This window comes from Panicum virgatum, chromosome 2N, assembly GCF_016808335.1.
Source record: "Panicum virgatum strain AP13 chromosome 2N, P.virgatum_v5, whole genome shotgun sequence".
NCBI classification, from domain to species: domain Eukaryota; kingdom Viridiplantae; phylum Streptophyta; class Magnoliopsida; order Poales; family Poaceae; genus Panicum; species Panicum virgatum.
Window position 1 is genome coordinate 63,081,194 of NC_053146.1, and position 21,159 is coordinate 63,102,352.

The window sequence follows — 21,159 nt, forward strand, 5'->3', positions numbered from 1 at the left end:
TGAGGAATCAATTCCCTAATGCCATTGAAATTTTAGTCAATCCCTATCGACAGTTAGCCCACTAGTACGTGCTTGTGTCGTTCACCACCGACACGGTGACACTTTTGTTTTTCTTCAGAGAAATATTTTGGGCAAACTATTTGATGCCTTGGCAAACTAACTAGCCGCTGGAGAATTGACAGAACACATGCTAGACAACGTAGTCTTTTTAAATGAAAACAGTAACCAGACTTTGAACATCGTTAAGCCACTCAAGTTGGCCAAAGTCTTCCGCATCTCAGTAGCATTCCAGTAAGATAACTTGTTTGTTTGCTGAACAGTCAGTTCAAATGAGTTGCATACAAGTTGCTTCCCGTTGGTTCAACTGGAAGTGCTTGACGTACTGCTGTTTGTTATATACAGCAAAGCAATGCATCAAACCATGAACATATTTGTAGCTCCATCTCCAACATAGAACGACTGAACGTAAGCCTGTGCTCTTATTGATATAGCTATCTTTCATTTACATTGACAGATCCATCACCTCCCAGAACTATGGCAATCAATCGGCATGTGAAGATGCGGCTTTTGCAGCTTGGAGCATTTCCACAATTAGTGTCTTAACATCCCTAGACAAAGAGTAACAAGCCATTTCAGGGAATGACATCGTATGCATCAATTTTAAATAATGTTCAACTGAAGCAAAAAAAAAAATTGCTACAAAGAAAGCATCAGAGAAGTCACCATTTAACAGGAAAAGGGAACAGTTTTTCAGCTTAGAAAAGGCTAAGAGAGTCAAGAGTAGGGACTGTCAAGAGCGGGGACTCACTTCCTGTCTTGCGCCTGCCTAGGGAAGGGAATACGCAACTTCAGAACACTTCCATCATAACCGGCCTGAACAACAGAAAACCGCATATTATAATGTTATAACAGGGTCGGGTTTTTCACTTCAAGAGGGCAGAGCTCACTTAAAGCGCAATAGGTTCAGCCAAATAAGTCTAAAAATTACAATTTAACATATTGTATTATCCAGACCAGAAAGGCCTAGAAATGTCAAATCATTGGTATTCTGTTATGATGCTGTAATGTTGGACTTTTGTCAACATATGGCATTATTAACAATGCATCAGCAGTATCTGAGTATGACATTGGGAGCATTTCCCGTAAAAATTAACAATGTAGAAGAATAAGACACACACGCTTTAAAGAGTTACCTTCACATTGAACCCAAGGCTATCCACATCCAGCATATAAGCAAAATCCACCTGAAATAGCTTTGCATTTGTCATCTTTCAAGTTTCAATGTGTTTGAAAAAGTGGGAGTAATATTTGATCAAAACTGTAATAATGCAAAACTTAGAAATTGTAAGATGGAGTTATACAAGCCTGCTGTATGACTATCCCATGCTCATGGGTGGTCAAGAGTTCATGACTTATGGTTTGGTAATACTGAAAAACTACAATATGTACTGATGCTACAGCAATTAAACCAGTTCTTCATGTTGCTGATTGCACTTTCCAGCATACAGTAGAATATTATTTATGGTTGCTAACATACCGATACATATCAGCTTGACTATAAAATTGATTGTTAGTTTCTTTAGTAAACTAGTTTGCAAAATTTCAATTCGAGGTCACGATGATGTTTGCCTTTTAACCTTGTGTTGGATAAGAAAATTGCAACTGTAGGCTTTGAACAGAGTACACATTCATTTCCAACCTAAAGTGCCATGATGCATCAAGATTTAGATATGCAGCCAACAAAAAAAAATACTAGTTAGTTACAGAAATGAGCTGCATTATAGAAAACAGACAGCTTCCTCAGGTAAAGAATACGGAGGCACAACTTTCTATTAAGATAATCAGATTTTGCAGTGATATTATTAAAGTAAATGTTTTGTCTGTTACGATATAGAAGAGGAAGGAGAGAGTGACCTGACAGTGTATTGGAGAGAGGCCCTTTGGGCTACATATACATGAGACACACCCCAAACCCTAGAATAGAGGAAAAGACTATACTACCCTTGACTATTATACTCTAACACCCCCTCTCAAATGCAACTTGAATGCAATGACGTTGCATTTGGAGAGTTGATACTAAACACTAGACTCAAACATAAACATGAAATTGATACATCCAAAGTCCAAAATCAAAGATGCCGTCGAAGCGTGCAACTCTTGAACTTGTCAATGTAGCAAACGGTCTCCTCCACAAGACAGCTGTTTTGGAGATTTTGAACTCGACGAGATTAGTGATGTGCCAAATCAAGCCAAATGGGATGAAGATAAAATCACAGCAGCAGGACGGCAAAGCTGTGATACTATCGTGATGATGACTATGAAGGCCACTTGGTCATGATGTGGAGCAAGAAGGCTACAAAAAGGACCAAAATGACAAAGATGCATCAACCACGACGAAGATGATGACAACGATGGTGGGCAGCCACACATCATGGCAAATCCAAAGGAGAATGTAAGTGGCTGATTTAGCAATTTGAGATGTGAACACGCACGGCTTTAACGAACTGAAGATGTTGCAATTGGACTTGGATTGATAGTGACTGAGATGCTAGCAGAAGCATGCAGCTAGGATATGAAACGGCAAAATAATTTAAGCAGCAAGCAAAACTACTAGCAGATGATATGGATGGACATGGATGGAAATATGACATAATATAGTTGATACTAGCAAGCGGACAGACAGCAGCAGCGATGAAATATGGCGATGATATACTGGCACAACACGGCAAACTGAAAAACATATGGATGAACTTGGATGAACAAGCGGAACATGAAACTTGAATAGAAGATACTGGCAGCAGCAAGCAACAAGCAAAAGATGAATTTCAGGTGGACTGAGATGCAAGTGGAGAGCGATGGGCAAGTGCAGAGGAAGGCGCTGAAGATGAGCAGACCTCAGCAGCAATAACGGAACCAGGCACGGGCTGCTCCCTCTGCCTACTAAAACAGAGGACAGGCTGAGCTCCTCTCCCTGCGACGGACGAACTGCGAAGAGCAGCAGAGGGGGGCAATGGAATCCAGCAGTAGCCGCGCGCGATGGACGGAGCCACAGTGGGGCCGGCGATGGGCAGGCGGGGGCTGCTGCGACGAGCAGCAGAGCAGCTGCACCCCTCCCGCGATGGCAACGAGCGGACGGCCGCGCCGCGCACGCGCGGACAGCGCGGACAGGGGGCGGACGGCGCGGAGGGCCGCGGTGGCAGATGGCCGCGTGGGGAGGAGCCGCGCCGGGCGGCGTCGGAAGAAGCCGCGACAGCGGGCGGACGGGCGGCGCTGGACGGACGCCGCGGGCTGAAGGTGGCGGCTGCACAAGCTGGCGGCCGCTGCTCCCGACGGGCGAACGCGGGCAGATGGCGGGGACGACCGGGGAGGTAGCCGCGACGGCGGCGGGGACGAGCACACGGGCCGGCGGACGGCCGCAACGGCGGCCGCGACGAGCGGCGTAGGGACGGGCCGCGACAGGGCAGATCCGCGACGGGCGGAGACGATGGTGGGTGGAGGAGAGCCGGCGGACGGACGGTGGAGCGACGACGGATCCGCGATGGGCGGATCTGAGGCGGCCGTGACGGCGGCCGGCGGGTGGGGCGACGAATCTTGCTGCTGCTGCTGCGACACGAGGGTAAGGAAAAAAAATGGGTTTGGGGCTGGATTAGCCGCCCCCAAGAGCAAGATTGACGCTCCCAGGGGCAGCGCAGCGGAAGATCGAGAGAGACGGCCGGATCAAAGGAACCGAAGCTCTGATACCATGTTATGATATAGAAGAGGAAAGAGAGAGTGAACTGATAGTGTATTGGAGAGAGGCCCTTTGGGCTACATATACATGAGACACACCCCAAACCCTAGAATAGAGGAAAAGACTATACTATCCTTGACTATTATACTCTAACATTGTCGTTGTACTATTGGAATAAATGCTTTGTTGTTGTATTACTCGAATAAATGCTACATAAGTATACATGTACTTGCCTTAACAGTGGTTGAATGTTGCACAATGAGCTTTGTATCATCAGCGTGATCCTTATTCATGTGGCTCTGCAGTGTATAGGTATGACAACGGAATGTTGACACATTTGGTGTAAAGTTCAATAAATGGGAAAGACCATAAGAGTAAACAAAAACTGAATCCAGACATACTGTGATAGGAGTTGAGAATTGAGATATTGGGTCAACTTTTGCTTCCTTGTACTCAGCAGCACTGAATTCTGCGGAAGTTGACAATAGCGTAGCATATCAGGCAACACAATCACCATAATATTTTATTGATATGTTTACAGAAATATCTTGGATCCAAATTTGTATCCGTATGTAGTTTCTATTTATGTACAGATGCTAATAGTGGGAGAACAATATGGGGTTTCAGAAAACATGGTTGAAAAATAAATGAATGATGTGGTTCTGGTTCATGGGCATTCAAAAAGCCACATACCTCCAGAGCCAAGGAGAGCAGTTGCAACACCAGATACATAGCACACAGCTTTCGGTTTAATGTGCAGGAAACTGAAGTCACCAAAATCAACCTTAATTTGGCAAATATTTACCAGAAATCAGTACTCAATTAATATAGCTTTGATCTTTGGAAGTTGGAACAGTAAAGAAATTAAGAAGCATACCCAGAAGGCATCAGGATGTCTTCGTAGGTAAGAACTTCTCACTGAATCTTTTTGTTCATCAGAAACCTTCAAATAAGAATAAAATCAGCAAAACACATTTATTATCAGGTAAGATGCACATTATGATTTTTGTCCTCTTTTCAGTGGCTCTTGTTGTGTTTCATATGTACCATACCCCAATTTGCTTAAGATTAAGAGGCTTTATTGTTGCTGTTACTGTTGTATGCACATTATGATTTAGGCATTTAGCAATATATCTGAAGAGAAATGTAACAGGGAAAGGCATGATATGAGAGTGGACAAGCATGGGAGGGAGGGAATTACAGGAACAGCATCACCATATATAGTGATTACAGTATCTGTTCTGTCCTCAGGGTCTTTGGCGACAAGAAGTGAGCATTTTGGATTTCCGGAGAGATTCTGCAAAATTGGTAGCAAAACGTAAGGGACACTGATAAAAGAAATATGCTTTACAACTATTGCCTGCATTTGGTGATTGTAAACTAGATAGTTATTCAATTCGAATAAAAATTCTGGCAGTGTTACTTAGGCATATCTATGCCTATTTCTTTGCACGCCCGCACATATGCTAGTATGCTATCACTATGTATGTTCCAGTGATGCTACCAAATGTTTAAGGCATCTATGCATAATGGACATGAAAAAGAATAAAACTATCTTACCTTTGAATGAACTGCTAAACTACTGACTGCTAATATGGGGGAGCCATCCTGATCACATGCAAAATCAACCATGGAACCAGAAGGATAACCAGCATGTTCCTGTAAGCATAATAATACATTATACAATGCTCAATCAAGCGCCAGTATAGTTTTGCTCGATTAGATACACTGGAGTTCTGGAGCTCCAAATTTCCTGTTTAATCAAAATAACATTACAATATTTCTTCACTGCTTTTTTCTGGATTAATATTCTTCTCTCCTCACCAAGCGCACGTGCGGCAAATATTTGGCGGAGCAATCTGTGCAACTATGACATGGTACAAATCGTGCTCCAGTGAATTTGTCAGAAATACCTATAATAGCACCAGGCCCAGTGAAAATTGGACTGCATCAAGCATTCAAAAAAACAAAATAACTTATAATAGACAAGATAGGTCTTCATAAACTGTTGGTCGGTCTCTTCACATTATCCTCGCTGATCTATAAAACTTATGAAAGTAGATGAAGGTAAAGACTGACGGAACATTTGTCCACTTAATACCTGAGAATGGGTGGCAAGAACACCTCTAACACTTCGGTCCAGAATGGTCCGTATTTCTTCCACTGGAGAAAGACGAGCAGCTTTTGCCTATATTTATGAGAATCTTGAGTGAATAAGCAAGATCTAGAGACAATGTTTAAACCAACATTCATAAGAGTTCAGCTACGACCTTGAACCACTCGCAAACTTATTTAAATATTCAAATCTTATCCAACTTTTGCAAATAGATATACTTATTCCACAGGTTGATTATGCGTTATAGGAATTGACAATGTTTAGTTGAGAACACGGAAAATATGACTCCAAGACAAAATGAAGCCTCCTACACTAGGGCATGCAATTCTGGTTTTTGTAAAGAAAGCCTTTGTGCATCATTGTCATCAATGTCTTTCTCCCTCATGATGCTAATTGTTGAAAAGAAAAAGAAGCCTATTTCAACCAAATAATAAGTCCTTTTTGGCGAATCTATTTGACCCCGCATAATACAGTTCATCCAGTTCTTTTGTTCCAAAATAATGGAGTTATTATGGTCCTGCACGACACAACAGACCCCAAAACACCCAACTCAATAGACTTCACTTCAGTTGCACAGTTACTCTCTACAGGTTATCAGACACATGATCCGCGAGCCAAGGGGAAGGCCAAGGGCCGCACCTGGTGAGCGCGGATCACCTCGAAGGCATCAGCCGATCCGCCGGGGGCATCAGCTGGAGCCGCCATCTGCAACACAGACAAGCAAACACCACAGGACCATCAGCCGAATCAGCCACCATCACCGCAGGGGCATTTGAACGAACCATTGGCCCGCCCGAAACGGGGTTAAGTAAGGGGTGGGGCGACACGGGGCGGGCCAGGCGGAGAGGCGAGTCCGGACCTGGGAGGAGGAGGAGGAGGCGGCGAAGAATCGGGCCCGGCGGTTGCGGAAGCGCGGGTTGATGAGAGGTGGGGAGACTGAGGAAGCGTTGACGTGACGACGGAGGTGGTTGCGCCGGCCATTATTTTGTAGGTGGAGCGGGAGGAGTAGGCGCGAGAGCGTTGACGGCGAGGGCGCCGCCCGGGCGCCCGGCGTGAGCAGGAAGGGCCTCTTGGCGTGCACGTGGGAGCGAATCTGCCCGCCGTGCCGTCTGCGGGCAAGCGAGGAGAGCCGACAGCCGAGACCGCCTCGCTGGCCGCTTGGTGGTCTATCGGCACGGGCGCACGGCAGCTACGAGCTCTCGTGACTAGTGAGTCGGCCGGGGCAGCTACGAGCTCTCGTGACTAGTGAGTCGGCCGGACGGCCGCGGCCAGATGGAAGAAGGCTACGGCCCAGCTTGATTGGTTTGATGATGGGCCGTGACAGACTTCCGTCTTAAAACGACAACAGCACGACTCATCCTACTAGCCCAATATAAGGACTTGGGGCCTGGCCTGATTCTCTCTATGTTGGGCCGGAGCCCAATAGAAGTCGCGCGCAATAGCCCGTCACAAGGCTTGGTGCATTTTGTGGGGCACGGTGTTCAACCAGAACTTTTTTCTTTTTTTATATTTTAAAAAATAAAAATTTCAAAAATATATGTCCGTTTTGAAATATTTCAAAAATATCCCCCGGTCGCCCCCTCATAGGGCGACAGGCCCTAAGTATAATTTTTCTTCTTCAAATTCGCAACGAGGTCCCTGGAGAAAAAAAAAAGACCTATCGCCCCCCAACGGGCGACTGGGGCCTGTCGCCCACCCCTGGGGCGACAGGGGCCTGTCGCCCGGCCTGTCGCCCACCCCTGGGACGACAGGGGCCTGTCGCCCGTTGGCCGGGCGACAGGGTCCCGTCGGGTCGTCGAGTCGAGAGGCGATCGAGGAACGAGGATATCCATCGATGCATGGAGTCGAGCGCGTGCTGTAGCATGATCAGCAGAGAGACGGGTAATACTAGGTTGGAGTACCGGCCTACTAGTAGCAAAAGTACGAGTAGTTTCTAGTATGTAGTAGAAACGTTACCGCGTGACGGTGATGTGAAACCGCACGTTTTTCCATGTACGTTACTGACTTAGTTGTGACGACGGCTCGATACACGCGTCGCTTTCGCGTGTCGTTCAGGACGCGCGGTCATTCGTGCGAAGATACACATGTTCCGGGGATCTATTTTCTCTCCTTTTTTTTACTCATGGCTCGTCACGGCCCATGCGTGTTTGTTTAATAATGCCATTTATTTTGACCGCGAAAAAGGAGAATGAAGGAGGATAAAAAAAACAATAGCTAACGCCACGTCGCGCGGGTGGGTACGTGCGCGTCCACCTCGACGCATCGCGCACGTGTATCGAGGTTAGTAAAGGAGGAATCAGCGTCAACCAGGGCCCAGGGGCAAGGCCAACGTCTGAAAACTGTTTGCGTACGTGACAGGGTCGACCCGACGGAGTTAGTAAAGGAGGCGCGGTACAGGGGCGACAGGTCTTTTTTTTTCTTCAGGGACCTCATTGCGAATTTAAAGAAAAAAATTACACTTTGGGCCTGTCGCCCTATGGAAGGACGACCGGGGTATATTTTTGAAATTTTCCAAAATAGACATATATTTTTACAATTTTAATTTTTTTTAAATATAAAAAAGAAAAAATCGCGTTCAACCAAACCGGCCTTCAAGGGCAAGCTGGGCTTCAGGTAGAGACGTAGGCCTTATTTATTTCCGATTAGGAAAAAGTCTATATCATCCCTCACGGAGTGGACTATATAGCCTCCAATCTATGAAACAGTCTATATCACCATCTAAACTTTTCAAAACGAGTCAAATTACCCCCTAAAGCAGTTTCAAAAAATCATAGTAAATCACAGAAAAATCATAAAATGAAAAATCAAATTGTGTTAGACTCCAAATGAGTAGATCTACACAGTAAATATATAATATAGTATGCTTTAGTATATTTTTTTATGTAACTTTAGACCTGTGTTTTTCTTCATAGCTGTAAAAATGCACTAATGTATACCATATTATATGTTCTCTGTGTAGATCTATTCATTTGGAGTCCAACACAATTGGATTTTTTATTTTATGATTTTTTTGTGGTTTATTATGATTTTTCGAACTGCTCTAGGGGGCTAATTTGACCCGTTTTGGAAAGTTCAGGGGTGACATAGATCGTTTCATAGGTTGAGGGTTTATGTAGTCCACCCCCATAAGTGAGGGGGTGATATAATTTCACCAAACGCTACATTTATTTTTATTTTTGTGGTAATCTATTTTAGAGATTTGAACTACGAAAAATGAGAAATAAAAAGCGAGGAAATTTTCGTTTCTCCCGAACACGTTTAGATTACAAGCTGAGCGAAAACAAACCGAGGCGTAGAGTGACTCCGATTTTGGAGAAATGTCTTCTCTTGGGTTAGAGAGAGCGAATTAAATGCCTGGATTCAGATGTCTTCTTCCCCTTTGAATGCGCGACGATTCAAGGCACGCTGCTCTCCGTCAAAACACCATGCCCATGCTCTTTGCACGACCACTACTGTTGACTGGCTCAAAGACTTGGGCTCGGAACAGTGAAGGACCATGTGGCGTGTCCCGCACCTCCACGACGCTGCCAGGACGACGCAAGCAAAGAGCGGTCATCACGACTTCCGCGTGGATCGTGGCCGTCGTGACGCGGGACGAAAGGCGGTTGCGCCCACGCACGCGTAGTCGTCGTACCTGCCTCGCGCACGCCGCAAAAGCAACCAACGACGCCCGAAGCCAAAGAAAAACCGAAGAAGCAAAGAGGAATGTTCCGGGTGGCAGTGCCGGTGCCTAACGCGGTTTTACCGCCACCGGAGGAGATATATACTGTGCAATCAAGGTTATGGTGCAATCACTGTGCAATTCAACTAAAAAAACTTCAAAAAATTCTGAAAAAAATCTTGAATGTTCATCTCAACCTACTTCATCTATATATAAAATTTCAGGGTCAAATTCGTCCTCCTATGGAAGTTAAAAAAAGACAAATTTAGGTTGCATTTGAACTATTACTTTTGTCAGAAAATTTGTCTTTTTTGTAACTTCCAGAGGAGGACGAATTTGACCCTGAAATTTTATATATAGATGAAGTAGGTTGAGATGCACATTCAAGATTTTTTTCAGAATTTTTTGAGACTTTTTTTAGTTGGATTGCACGGTGATTGCACCATAAGCTTGATTGCACAGGATATGTCTCCGCCACCGGAGGCGGGACCTTTGCTTCAAAATACTCCTGATAATGAGACGGGGCTTGACGGGTTTTTAGGTGAATTTTAACATGAGTACTATTAGATGGGTGGAAACAGATGATATTATAAAACGGGTTGGGTGGGTTGGAGCGGATTGAGTTGACGACACAGACAGATTAGGATAGGTTGGAGCGCTATGGTAGTAGATCGGCGTATAAATCGCATATCATCTTCCGTCGTGACTTCGGATTGGGGCATTGGGTTAACGGGGTGAGTCGGGGTGGGTGGTAATTAAGGCTCTTGAAATATGAGTAGGGACAGATTTAGGGTGGGTTTAACTCCATTAGCAGACGTGCTTCCAAGGAATATGCCCAGTCAATCCGTGATCACGACGGCCGGGCCTTCCAGTCCAGATGGAGCTTCTTCAACCACCCGTCCACCCGTCGCGGTTCGCCAGCCTAATACGCCATGGCGTCGCGAGCCGCTGCTCCGCACCGTACGCCAGCGCGTCCGTCCACAAGTCCGTCGTCGGTCGGTGGCCTGCCGCGATCAGATCGGCATCGGCTGGAGCTCTCTCGCCCCGCCACGTTCCCGAAACGGGCGGACGCGCGGTGAAATATCTGGCCTGGCGCTGGCGGCGGCCGGGCCAACGGTCAAGTTTTTGCAGAGCAAGAGGAGGTCTTGGACTCGTCGTGGTCGTCATGGCCCATGGGCGGGCGTGGTTGGAGAACACGAGCATCGGTGGTGGGTGGCATGGCCGCGATACGGCGGGAGTATTTTACGCTGACAGCTAATGTGTGTGGGGGCCACTCGCAACTGTCACGCCAGCTGTGACCACCAGCCTGGTCTCGCACACCCATGCGCGCATGCCCGTTTGCCGCCGATCCTCTGGATCCGTCCCTCGGTGCGACCCCTCCTGGGGCTCATCATGCCTTTGCCTACTCCTAGGCTTGTCCTGGAGTACGAGCCAAGAGCCATCGCGAATTCCTGCAGCATTTTGCAAATCCACCACGAACGCATTGCTTCGCCGACGAATCTGAGCTCTGGTTTTATACCACGAAACAGAAGCAACTTTGGTTACGTTTAGTTCCCAAAAAATTTTACACAGTACCAGTCATATCGAATCTTTGGACACATACATAAAGTATTAAATGTAGTTGAAAAAATAAATATTTACATAATCTAACTAATTAGTACGAGCTGAATTTTTTAAACCTAATTAATTCGTAATTAGACATTATTTGTCAAGTAACAACAAAATATATTATAATACTAAAATCCAAACTTTTTCACCAACTAAACACAATTTTGTTCCTGAGCTAGGAAGTACAGTATCAGTACTAGGCGCTAGGAATATACTCCACGGAACCAAAAGTTTCCTTGGCGCGGGCGGGTCGTGCCGTCGTGGAGTAGCGCCGCGAAGGGCGGCGGGCGGCGACGGACGCGCTCAAACGCGCGCGCCGGCGCCGCGTGGTCAGCAGAGAGGATCCCAACGGCCCGCCGCGCGCCGCACCCGCGCAACGGCAAGGCGACGCTTGCCAGGCTGCCCGCCTGACCGCCGCCAAACGCGGAACCCAACAAATGGCCAGCAAGCCAGCCGTGCGTCCCCGCAAGGCCACAACCGCCTCGCGCAACCTACCCGGCCGCGCCCCTGGACCCTGGCCTCCTCTATAAAACCCTCGCCCGGGGGCACCGTCTTTCCCCACCTCATCGATCGATCCAGCCAGTCGCCTATCCTCGCCTGCTGCGCGCGTCTATCTGCTCTCCTAGGGAGATCTCGCGCAGCGCGGTAACCCACCTTCCCACCTCGTCGCCGTCGCAGATGGCCGGCCTCAGGATGAAGCTCGTCGCCGCCGCCGCCGTGGCCGCCGCGCTCGTGGCGTCCGCCGCCGCCGCCACAGAGGCCCCCGCCCCGGCGCCCGCCTCCGACGCCGCCGCCGCGGTGCCCCTCGCCGCGGCGTCCCTCGCCGCCGCCGCCTTCGGCTATCTCTTCTGCTAGATCCGCCGCCCGTTCCCCGTGGGTCCTGCTGATATGATGATTCGTTCTGGCGTGGCGTGAGTCGAGTCCGTGTGGGGAGGATGTCGGTGGGCGTGTGTATGTACGAGTTCGGCTGCGGTGTGCGAGCGGTGGTTGCGTGCGTCGACGCGCCGTTCTCTATGGCGCCGATCATGTACTCACTCCGTTTCTGGTTATTGATGAGATCATTTATTTGATTCTTTCCATCTTATTCATACCTGTCAATTTCATTTTTGCATGCTCAGTCTGATTTGTGTTGCTATCCAAACTTGCGAATTTGGATGTGCAGACTCTGCAATAACTCGAAAGAATTTGTCCTGGTAGTTCTTTACCCGTGACAAAGCAAAAAATGCGTATCTAGAAAAAGAAAAACAGTTTGTTCAAAAAAAAAGAAAAAGAAAAACAGTTCGTATTCTTTTCTCCTCCGCTGGGTCTCACCTAAAAAATTAGGCAAGACGCATTCAAAACCTCAGGAAAAGAATTGACAAACCAACCGTTGTCTGATTTCTGTAACAAAGCGGCCGGTATAACGGCATTTGTTTAGGATCAGCCAATTCGGAATTGAAAGGCTTTACTTTTCTTTCCTCCCTCGAGAAGAATGCTGTGGCACGGGCAACCTGCGCGAGTTCGTTTGGGGATGACGGGGTTGTTCGTCTGGGGATGCCGGGGTTGTTAATTAGTTTTTGGCGAGGGATCCGAAGGTTGAAATGATTGAAGCATGTTGGCGATGCGGCGATGCCACTTGACAGCCGCGAGCCATGTGCTGCTCTGGTCCACATATGAGTTGTCTTGGTGGCGGCAGCACTACCGACCTGCTGTATCACGGCTGGCATGCTCCAAGCTGGAAACGCTGCGCCGTCGCAATCGTTGCGGTATCATCCGAGCTCGTCGACGGTCGATCGAACCGTGGTTGGTTGCTTGTGTCACGCTCTCTGTTGTTTTTTTTTTTGTTGTTGACTAGTGTGGGAATTGGGATGCGCTTTGTGGAATTGCAAAGCGAGTGCTTCATTTTGATGGACTGTGCTCCTGAATGTGGATGCCCGGTCGATGGCTTCTCGTTCCCAACGGCCCACAGAACGAGAGAACCTTTCTGTGGCGCTTTTTTCTTTTTTATATTTTTAAAAAATAAAAATTTCAAAAATATATGTCTGTTTTGAAATATTTCAAAAATACCCCCCGGTCGCCCCCCATAGGGCGACAGGCCCAAAGTGTTATTTTTTTCTTCAAATTCGCAACGAGGTCCCTGAAAAAAAAGGGCCTGTCGCCCCCCCCCCCCCCCCCCCGGCGACAGGGGCGACTGTCGCCCCCCCCCCTCGGGCTATAGTAGAATCATTTAAGTAGGAGTTTGTAGTTACATAGTAGTAAATTAGTTTAGAAAATTAGTATTACACATTTATTATTACAATTGCAGTACTATTAGAGACGTGTTTATAAATTAATTATGATTTAGAATAGAATTTGGCATATGCAGTATAGAATTTGAGTGTCATCATGTAGTTATGAATACTTATACGTTGTAGTTGAATTTCATACTTAGTTTTTACGGATTATTGAATAAGGTAGTGAAGTAAAGAGTATAACTCGATAAGTATTATGTGATATACAAATATGTCGAGCAAGATGCAGTTTCAAGTATTTTATGGTGACTATAATGTTTTGTATGGGGCAAATGGAGTAGATCTTTCTGTCTTTAAGTGCACATCTAGCGCCATAGATAAACCTCTGGAAAGGAGTTTTGGTTCCATATGTAAGTGGCTGCAGCGTGGGTTCCGTGTTGATCCGTTGACACATGTGATCACCGTCCAGTCTCTTGTAAATTGGGAGGTAGAAAGTGAATTATGAGAATTGATGATGATACACAGTACTGATGACTGGCAGAAGTACATGCAAGCAGCTCTAGAGCGTGGGTGGCCTCTGGCCATTCTTGTTCAAATCCGGGAGAAGACACAAAATGAAATCCAACATTGTGCAGATCAAGGAACTCCGAGTATTCGAAGAGAGACCAATTATATTGAGCAAGATGAGTCAGAAGAGATAGAGAACCAAAACATGGGACCACAGGGCCTTGCTGATTAGGGAGAGAGGATACATAGCATTGTGGACGATATGGAGGCAGAAGACCAAACCGCAATAGAGATGGAAGAATATGAGGGCTCATCTGATGACGAGCAGTACTCATTGCCAAAAGAGTGGAAGGAGCATGGTTTTGGCAGTTGTGTCGCAGAAGATGTACGAAATCAGGAGTGGGAGTACAGAGGGAATGAGGTAGTGCAAGGTGCAACATATCCAAACATTGAAGCCGTAAAAAATGTTGTGAGACTATGTTCAATATCATTGAAATAAGAATTCAGAGTCGTAAAGTTTGGCAGTAAAGAATATGAGATGAAGTGTGTGAATGATGGATGTCCATGGCGAGTACATGCATTCAAGGGAAAATGGAAGTCGAACCGGAATTGTTCCATTGTGACAGAGCACACTTGTTTGCTATCAGAAGTTCTTCCCTCGCATCGCAATATATCATGCGACTTTGTTGCAAAGCAAATATATGAGTTTAGTATGGACAACCTAAATTATGAGCCAAAAATGATTATTCGACACATTGAGCAGACTTACCAGTACACCATCAGTTATTTGAAGGCATGGCGGGCTAAACAAAGGGTGTTCGAGATGCGGTTCGGCACATACGAGGCATCATATGATAACCTACCTCGTATGTTATCCCAGATTGCTGCTAGAAATTCTGGAAGCTTTTATGACACATACCTCGTACCAGCCGTGACTAGGGGGCAAAGAATTATGCAACGAGCCTTCTTTTGCATAGGTGCTTGTGTTAGAGCATTTCAGTGTTGTCTTCAGGTGATCTGCATTGATGGCACATTTCTGACTGGAAGGTATAAAGATCAGATACTCACCGCAAATCGGGGTAGATTGCAACAACCAAATAGTTCCGCTCGCATTTGCATTTGTTGAGAATGAGAACTTAGACAGTTGGTATTGGTTCCTTGAACGAGTGAAGGTTCATGTTGTTGCTGCACGTCCAGATGTGTGCCTTATTAGTGATAGACATGCAGGTCTGCTGCAATCAATACTGAAATTGCAACGTGGAACTGCGACAACGCCTCCATTGTGGCCCGATGTCCAAAACAGATGGTGCATTAGGCATATGGATGCAAACTTCTATGACCACTTCAAGAACAAGGATCTTAAGAATCTGTTTAAGAGGTTGTGCACCCAAAATCAACAGAGAAAATTTAATGCATTATGGCAGATGCTTGATCAGTTGACTGCAGAGCTAGTGAAGGTAAGGGCATCAGGATCAGGCATGAGTCAGGCTGCAGAGGCTAGGGATTCAATTGAGAAGCCATTTTCACACTGGATTCGAGATGCACCTAAGGAGAAATGGTCATTCATTTATGATACCAACGGAATACGGTATGGTATTCAGACAACGAACCATACAGAGTGTTTCAATATGGTTATGCGTTCTTATCGTGCCTTTCCTCTTGTGGGAATTGTTGAGTTCATCATGTATGGGTGCATGAAGTATTTCAGAGAGCGTTACACGGCTGCAAGCATAAACATCAGCAACCCCTAAATTCAGTTTTGCACAAGAGTGACACAATATATGCAAGAGAAGATTGAAAAGGCCAAACTGCACCGTGTCATATCGACAGGTACAATGGAGTATAGATTTGAGGTTCTATGCAAGGATAGAACTGGTCGTGGTATCCGTAGAGATAGGGTGGTATAGGAGAGTTTGATTACAGTAGATGGCAAAGCCTTATGCTCCTGCATGAAGGCTAAGTTATTGCATTTGCCATGCTCCCATCTCATTGGGCATATGCAGAGTCTGGGTTGCAGCCAGGAGTATTTGTTTCACCTTACTTCCGCAAGGAAGCAGCTGTATCCACCTGGGGACACGAGGTATACGGGATTGGAATAGTGGGGCCTTTCATTCAGGATAATGAGAATAAGATGTTTATTCCTGATCCAGCCACTAAGAAAGACAAAGGCCGCCGTCAGACACGTCGTATTCGGAATGGTATGGATGAGTCCGAAGCAAGCAAGGCACAAAAGCGTTGCAGCCAATGTGGAGCATTGGGTCACAACTACAAGAAGTGTCCTCAAAATGCACTTCACGATGATGCTGACGTCGGTCCTTCCGGAAATCTTAGAGATGGAGCACCTCCTACGTTCAGACGAGCATCGACGAGAATTGCTCGTGGAAGGCATTCGGTGTCATGATCCACAATTGTATTTTATTATTTGTAATATGTAGTAATGAAATATTGCAGGTATGTAATGAAATATTATTGTACCTATGTGTCCAATTTGTATGAAACATATATGTACCTATGTGTTCTCATATATTTTTGAATGCAGGTATGGAGATGGACTCCTTGCTAGACCCAGTTATCGACTCGAGCCACAGGTCTTACTTTGTAGCATTTGAGCACCGAGTCCTAGAGGTGCTACGTCCTCGTCCACCCGGGGAGGCGATCTCTATACACAACGATTGGTGTGACAGGTATGTAATAAAATATTATTGTTTATCACTTATGTATTCGTTGGTATTCCTTTGTTTCGACAATTTTGTTTATTGCAGGTTACGTGAGGCCGGTCTACTGACTCTGAGCCGTCTTATCGAGGTTGGGCCTATTCAGCTCGACTGATCCCTCCTGACGGCGCTCGTTGACAGATGGAGGCCGGAGACACACACATTCCACCTCCCGTGTGGGGAGATGACTCCTACGCTGCAGGACGTGGCCTACCTCCTCGGCCTCCCTATCGTCGGGGAGCCTGTAGGTCCGCGTGTGGTGGCGACCTCGTGGAAGGATGACCTGGAGGCCCGTTTTGCCCTGGTTGACCGCGTGGAAGAAGCAGGTCCGATCAACCCGCACCCGCGAGCAGCAGGTCCTTCGAAGACCTGGTTCCTACAGTTTACAGTACGTATTCATTCCATATTTAAATTTAATTATTACAATTCACATGTTCCATTGTCAGTTGAAACCATTAATCTTAATTGTTTATGCAGCCTACCCTGTTGGCTGCGGATGCCGACGAGTACAGTGTGACCAGATCGCTGGAGGCGTACCTACTTTGGTTGCTTGGTTACATCATGTTCAACAACACTCATGGCAACTCGGTCGATAGGATTCTCCTTCCGTATGCACGGGAGAATGCGGATGGGGACGAGGACATACCGCCCTACAGCTAGGGTGAGGCGGTACTTGCAGCCACTTACCGTGGACTCTGCGAAGGCTGCATGAAGACACATGGGAACGCTAGCCGTTGGTCGGTCCATGGTCAGCCACAAGCCTTACCACGGGGGCATGGTCGGTCCATGGTCAGCCACAAGCCTTACCACGGGGGCATGTACTGCGACGAGGAGGACGAGAGGCCCACTCTGGGAACTATCTGGATCTGGCTTCAGGTATGTTCGTAATAAATCTAATTTTGTTATTCATTGTTACATGATGCATTAGCGCACTTTTAATTTTACTTATTCGGAATGCAGAGATCCTGGGCGCATGCGCAGGTTAGACGCGCATATCCTGAGTTTGTTTCGGAGCTCGACATGGTGACGCCCGAGGACGTTGTCTGGGAGCCTACAGCCCAGAGGCTGTGGCTACCCGTGCACCAGCAGGCCTGTCTTCGCACTGCTCCGCGAATGCGAGCCTGTGGCTTACTACCGCCGTCCTGGTTTATGACATCGTGGTTGAGGCATATTGCCCCTGGAGAGTCAGGAGACAGTTTGGGCAGCGCCAAGAGTTTCCGGTGCCCACCGCGTTGGTGCGTGTCAGTCGCCAGGACCACAGGTAATTATGAATGAACTTGGCTCATACATTCGTGTCGAATCTAACGATTCTTCGTGGTCCACTTTGTAGGTTGTCAAGGAGTGGCTTGCCGTGCTATGATAATTGGCTCACAAAGATGCAGCCGTGGGTGGACCAATGGGAATAGGCAGACGAGCACTTGGTCCATCCAACAGGACCACACACACGGACGGGATTACAACTGAATGAGAGTTACCTTAATGTGCATCTCATACACCTCTGGCCGCATCCATATCTTACAAAAACTTTGTAAGAATTCAATGATATTAGGATGATTCGCTAGTTCACATACTCTCATGTATATCTTCCGACGTTCTAGCAGGTGTCCCTTTACATCTTGCGTCTTAATACCTCGAAATAATGTGAAATCTTTAAACTCTACTACTTTGGATAACACCATCTCTATCGTACCATCCGCTAACGGATCCAACTTCTTACTGATAACAAGATGGGTCATGATATCAAGTATTATACTAGATTTTTCTTCGGTCCATGAAAATCCTCTACAATTGAAGGCAGTCATTGCCTTATGCTGCAATATCAATAATGTACTTTCATAATTCTATTCTAATTCATAATTAATTTAAAAACAAGTCTGTAATAGTACTGAAATTGTAATACTAAATGAGTGTTCTAAAGCACCAAATCTAATTCAGCTAATCCGCTAATTAAATTAAATTAGTATACAATATCAATGGATTCATACGGAAGTTACCGGTAGATCACAAGTACGCAATTCGGCAGAGTTTCGCCGCTTTTCTTCTCCTCACCCCTCTCTTTTTTCCTGAGTTTTTAAGCTCAAATGACAAAGGGAATGGCGGCATATGCTGGCCATGCCTTATATAAGGGGAGGGGACCCTGTCGCCCCCCAACGGGCGACAGGCCCCTTTTTTTTCAAGGACCTCGTTGCGAATTTGAAAAAAATAACACTTAGGGCCTGTCGCCCTATGGGAGGCGACCGGGGGATATTTTTGAAATATTTCAAAACGGACATATATTTTTGAAATTTTTATTTTTTAAAAATATAAAAAAGAAAAAAGCGCCTTTCTGTGTCTCTCCGGCCTACTCGGAAACGTCTCGGGCCAGCTTCTTGGGCTGCTGTCAATCCGCGGTTTTTTCTTTTTTATATTTAAAAAAAATTTTCAAAAATATATGTCTGTTTTGGAAAATTTCAAAAATATACCCCGGTCGCCCTATGGGGGGCGACATGTTCAAATGTAATTTTTTTTTCGAATTTCCAACGAAGTCCCTGGAGTAAAAAAAAAGGGGGGGTTGTCGCCCGTTGGGGGCGACAGGGTCCCCTCCCCTTTTATAAGACGACTTGGCCGTCATATGCCGCCATTCCCTTTGTCATTTGAGCCTAAAAATTCAGGAAAAAAGCTGGAGTGCTTGCCGTGTTGTCACATCTTTTTGAAATGGTGGAAGGGCACTGTTATTGGGTCACTTATGTCTGGGCAAAGAATGCGACATTTGGGAAACCCATGATCGCCGTGCTGAGTAGTGGCAACCTGTGATCTCGTACTCGCAGCTAGATACACTATAGTTTCTATTTTGAGCTATTCGAGCGTGTACTCGTCATCAACGTCGGCAGCGTCTCGGCCGCTGACTCCTACCGCACCTAACTTGTCCTTCATTAAATCACGGAAAAAAATCGCAAGAACTTCCCTTATTTCACGAGCATTATGGAACCCACAAACATAACAAATTCACATCAATAGTACCTATAGAAACAAATGACAAGTAAACTAGCACAATCATAAACATCGGATACAAATAAGCGGTCCGCAGCTATCTCATTACAAATAAATATCAGAGATACAAACATCAAATATATCTAACCACCCCTAGGGCGTCGGACCCTCTTAGCCCTCTGCTGGGCACGGACATGGCCCTCGGAGTAGGTGAGAACATCCGGAGACCTCACCTGTCGCTCAGGACGCGCAAGGGGCTGCGGTGTCTGCTGCTGAGAGATCCCAAGTGGTGCTCCTCCTAGCTGTGAATACCCCAAGACATCGGGGTCACCTTGCGCGGCAGGCTCTTCTGGACTCAAGCTGTCGAAGTCGTCTAAGGTGAAGGTCTCGTTATCTGGTCGAAAGGAGGAAAAAGAAGGTCCGGCGCCCGCATGGGGGTAGAATCCTACGCAAAAAATATGGATGTTAGCGTACGCTCGTATATTTTGTCATGACATGTAGAAACCGAAATACGAAACATAAACTAACCTGTGTAGGCCGGTATCTGTGACCCCGGTACCATCCCTGGATACGGTCCGCCAACTGGTGCTGTCCCTCTAAACATTCCAGTATGGCCGAACGCAGTAGCTGGACCGTATCCTGTATGTGATATTAGTAAATATGTAGGAACACTTGATCTAATTTTAAAGAAATATATACGTTACCTGCACTTGGGAAGAACTGCGACGTCGGCCCGTGCACGGTCGACGGACACGGGAACGACGACGAGGCCTGAGACGACCCGTGGCTGTCCTCATACTGCACACGGCTTCCGAAGTTGTGCACTACCTGACGCAACTGATCACGCTGCCTCGACCATGCCTCTATCTGCTCAAACTGGGTCATTGGGGATCCGGCACGTACCCTCGTCAAGTAAGTCGAACAGTCCGTCTCCATCATGTTGCAAAGGCGAAGCTGCATCAATTCAGTAAAGGTACAGTTACAAACACATGAATTATCTTATGAATATGATTATATATATATATATATATATATACACACACAAATATGATCAAGAGACTCACCGCGCCAGCTAGTGCCTCCACGTGGTGCCGGGCATAGCCATCCTGAGGCCTCGCCTGGTGTGGCTGCGGGTGAGTGTCAACAAAAACCAGACGAGCCCGAGTCCGGGGTAAGTACCAGGTGAGGTAAGCCCTAAAGGAGCTGTCTGTGTGTGGTCCTGTTGGATGGACCAAGTGCTCGTCTGCCTGTTTCCATTGGTCCACCCACGGCTGGATCTTGGTGAGCCAATCATCAGAGTACGGCAAGCCACTCCTTGGCAACCTACAAAGTGGACCACGAAGAATCGTTAGATTCGACACGAATGTATGAGCCAAGTTCATTCATAATTACCTGTGGTCCTGGCGACTGACACGCTCCAACGCGGTGGGCACCGGGAACTCCTGGCGCTGCCCAAACTGTCTCCTGACTCTCCAGGGGCAATATGCCTCAACCGCGATGTCATAAACCAGGACGGCGGAAGTAAGCCACAGGCTCGCATTCGCGGAGCAGTGCGAAGACAGGCCTGCTGGTGCACGGGTAGCCACAGCCTCTGGGCTGTAAGGCTCCCAGACAACGTCCTCGGGCGTCAGCATGTCGAGCTC

At 46.8% G+C, this 21,159-nt stretch overlaps 1 protein-coding gene across 4 annotated transcripts; it reads right to left on the reverse strand.

Annotated features, from left to right (window-relative positions):
* Positions 1-256: 256 nt before the first annotated feature.
* LOC120661759 (glutamyl-tRNA reductase-binding protein, chloroplastic-like) lies at positions 257-6,991 on the reverse strand. Of its 4 annotated transcripts, none has more exons than XM_039940695.1 (12): positions 6,706-6,989; positions 6,486-6,551; positions 5,832-5,918; positions 5,291-5,389; positions 4,932-5,027; positions 4,608-4,673; positions 4,424-4,514; positions 4,132-4,199; positions 3,964-4,029; positions 1,194-1,244; positions 809-873; positions 257-608 (listed from the first exon to the last, which is right to left on the reverse strand). In XM_039940695.1, exons 2-12 carry the CDS (start codon positions 6,549-6,551, stop codon positions 542-544), a joined length of 822 nt encoding a protein of 273 aa, XP_039796629.1. In that variant the 5' UTR covers positions 6,706-6,989; the 3' UTR covers positions 257-541. The 4 variants fall into 4 exon arrangements, with proteins under 4 accessions (XP_039796629.1, XP_039796626.1, XP_039796628.1 ...); XM_039940692.1 differs by having other exon boundaries at positions 6,486-6,554; positions 6,712-6,839; XM_039940694.1 differs by lacking the exons at positions 257-608; positions 809-873; positions 1,194-1,244 and adding an exon at positions 1,251-1,884 and having other exon boundaries at positions 3,894-4,029; positions 6,706-6,991.
* Positions 6,992-21,159: the final 14,168 nt, after the last annotated feature.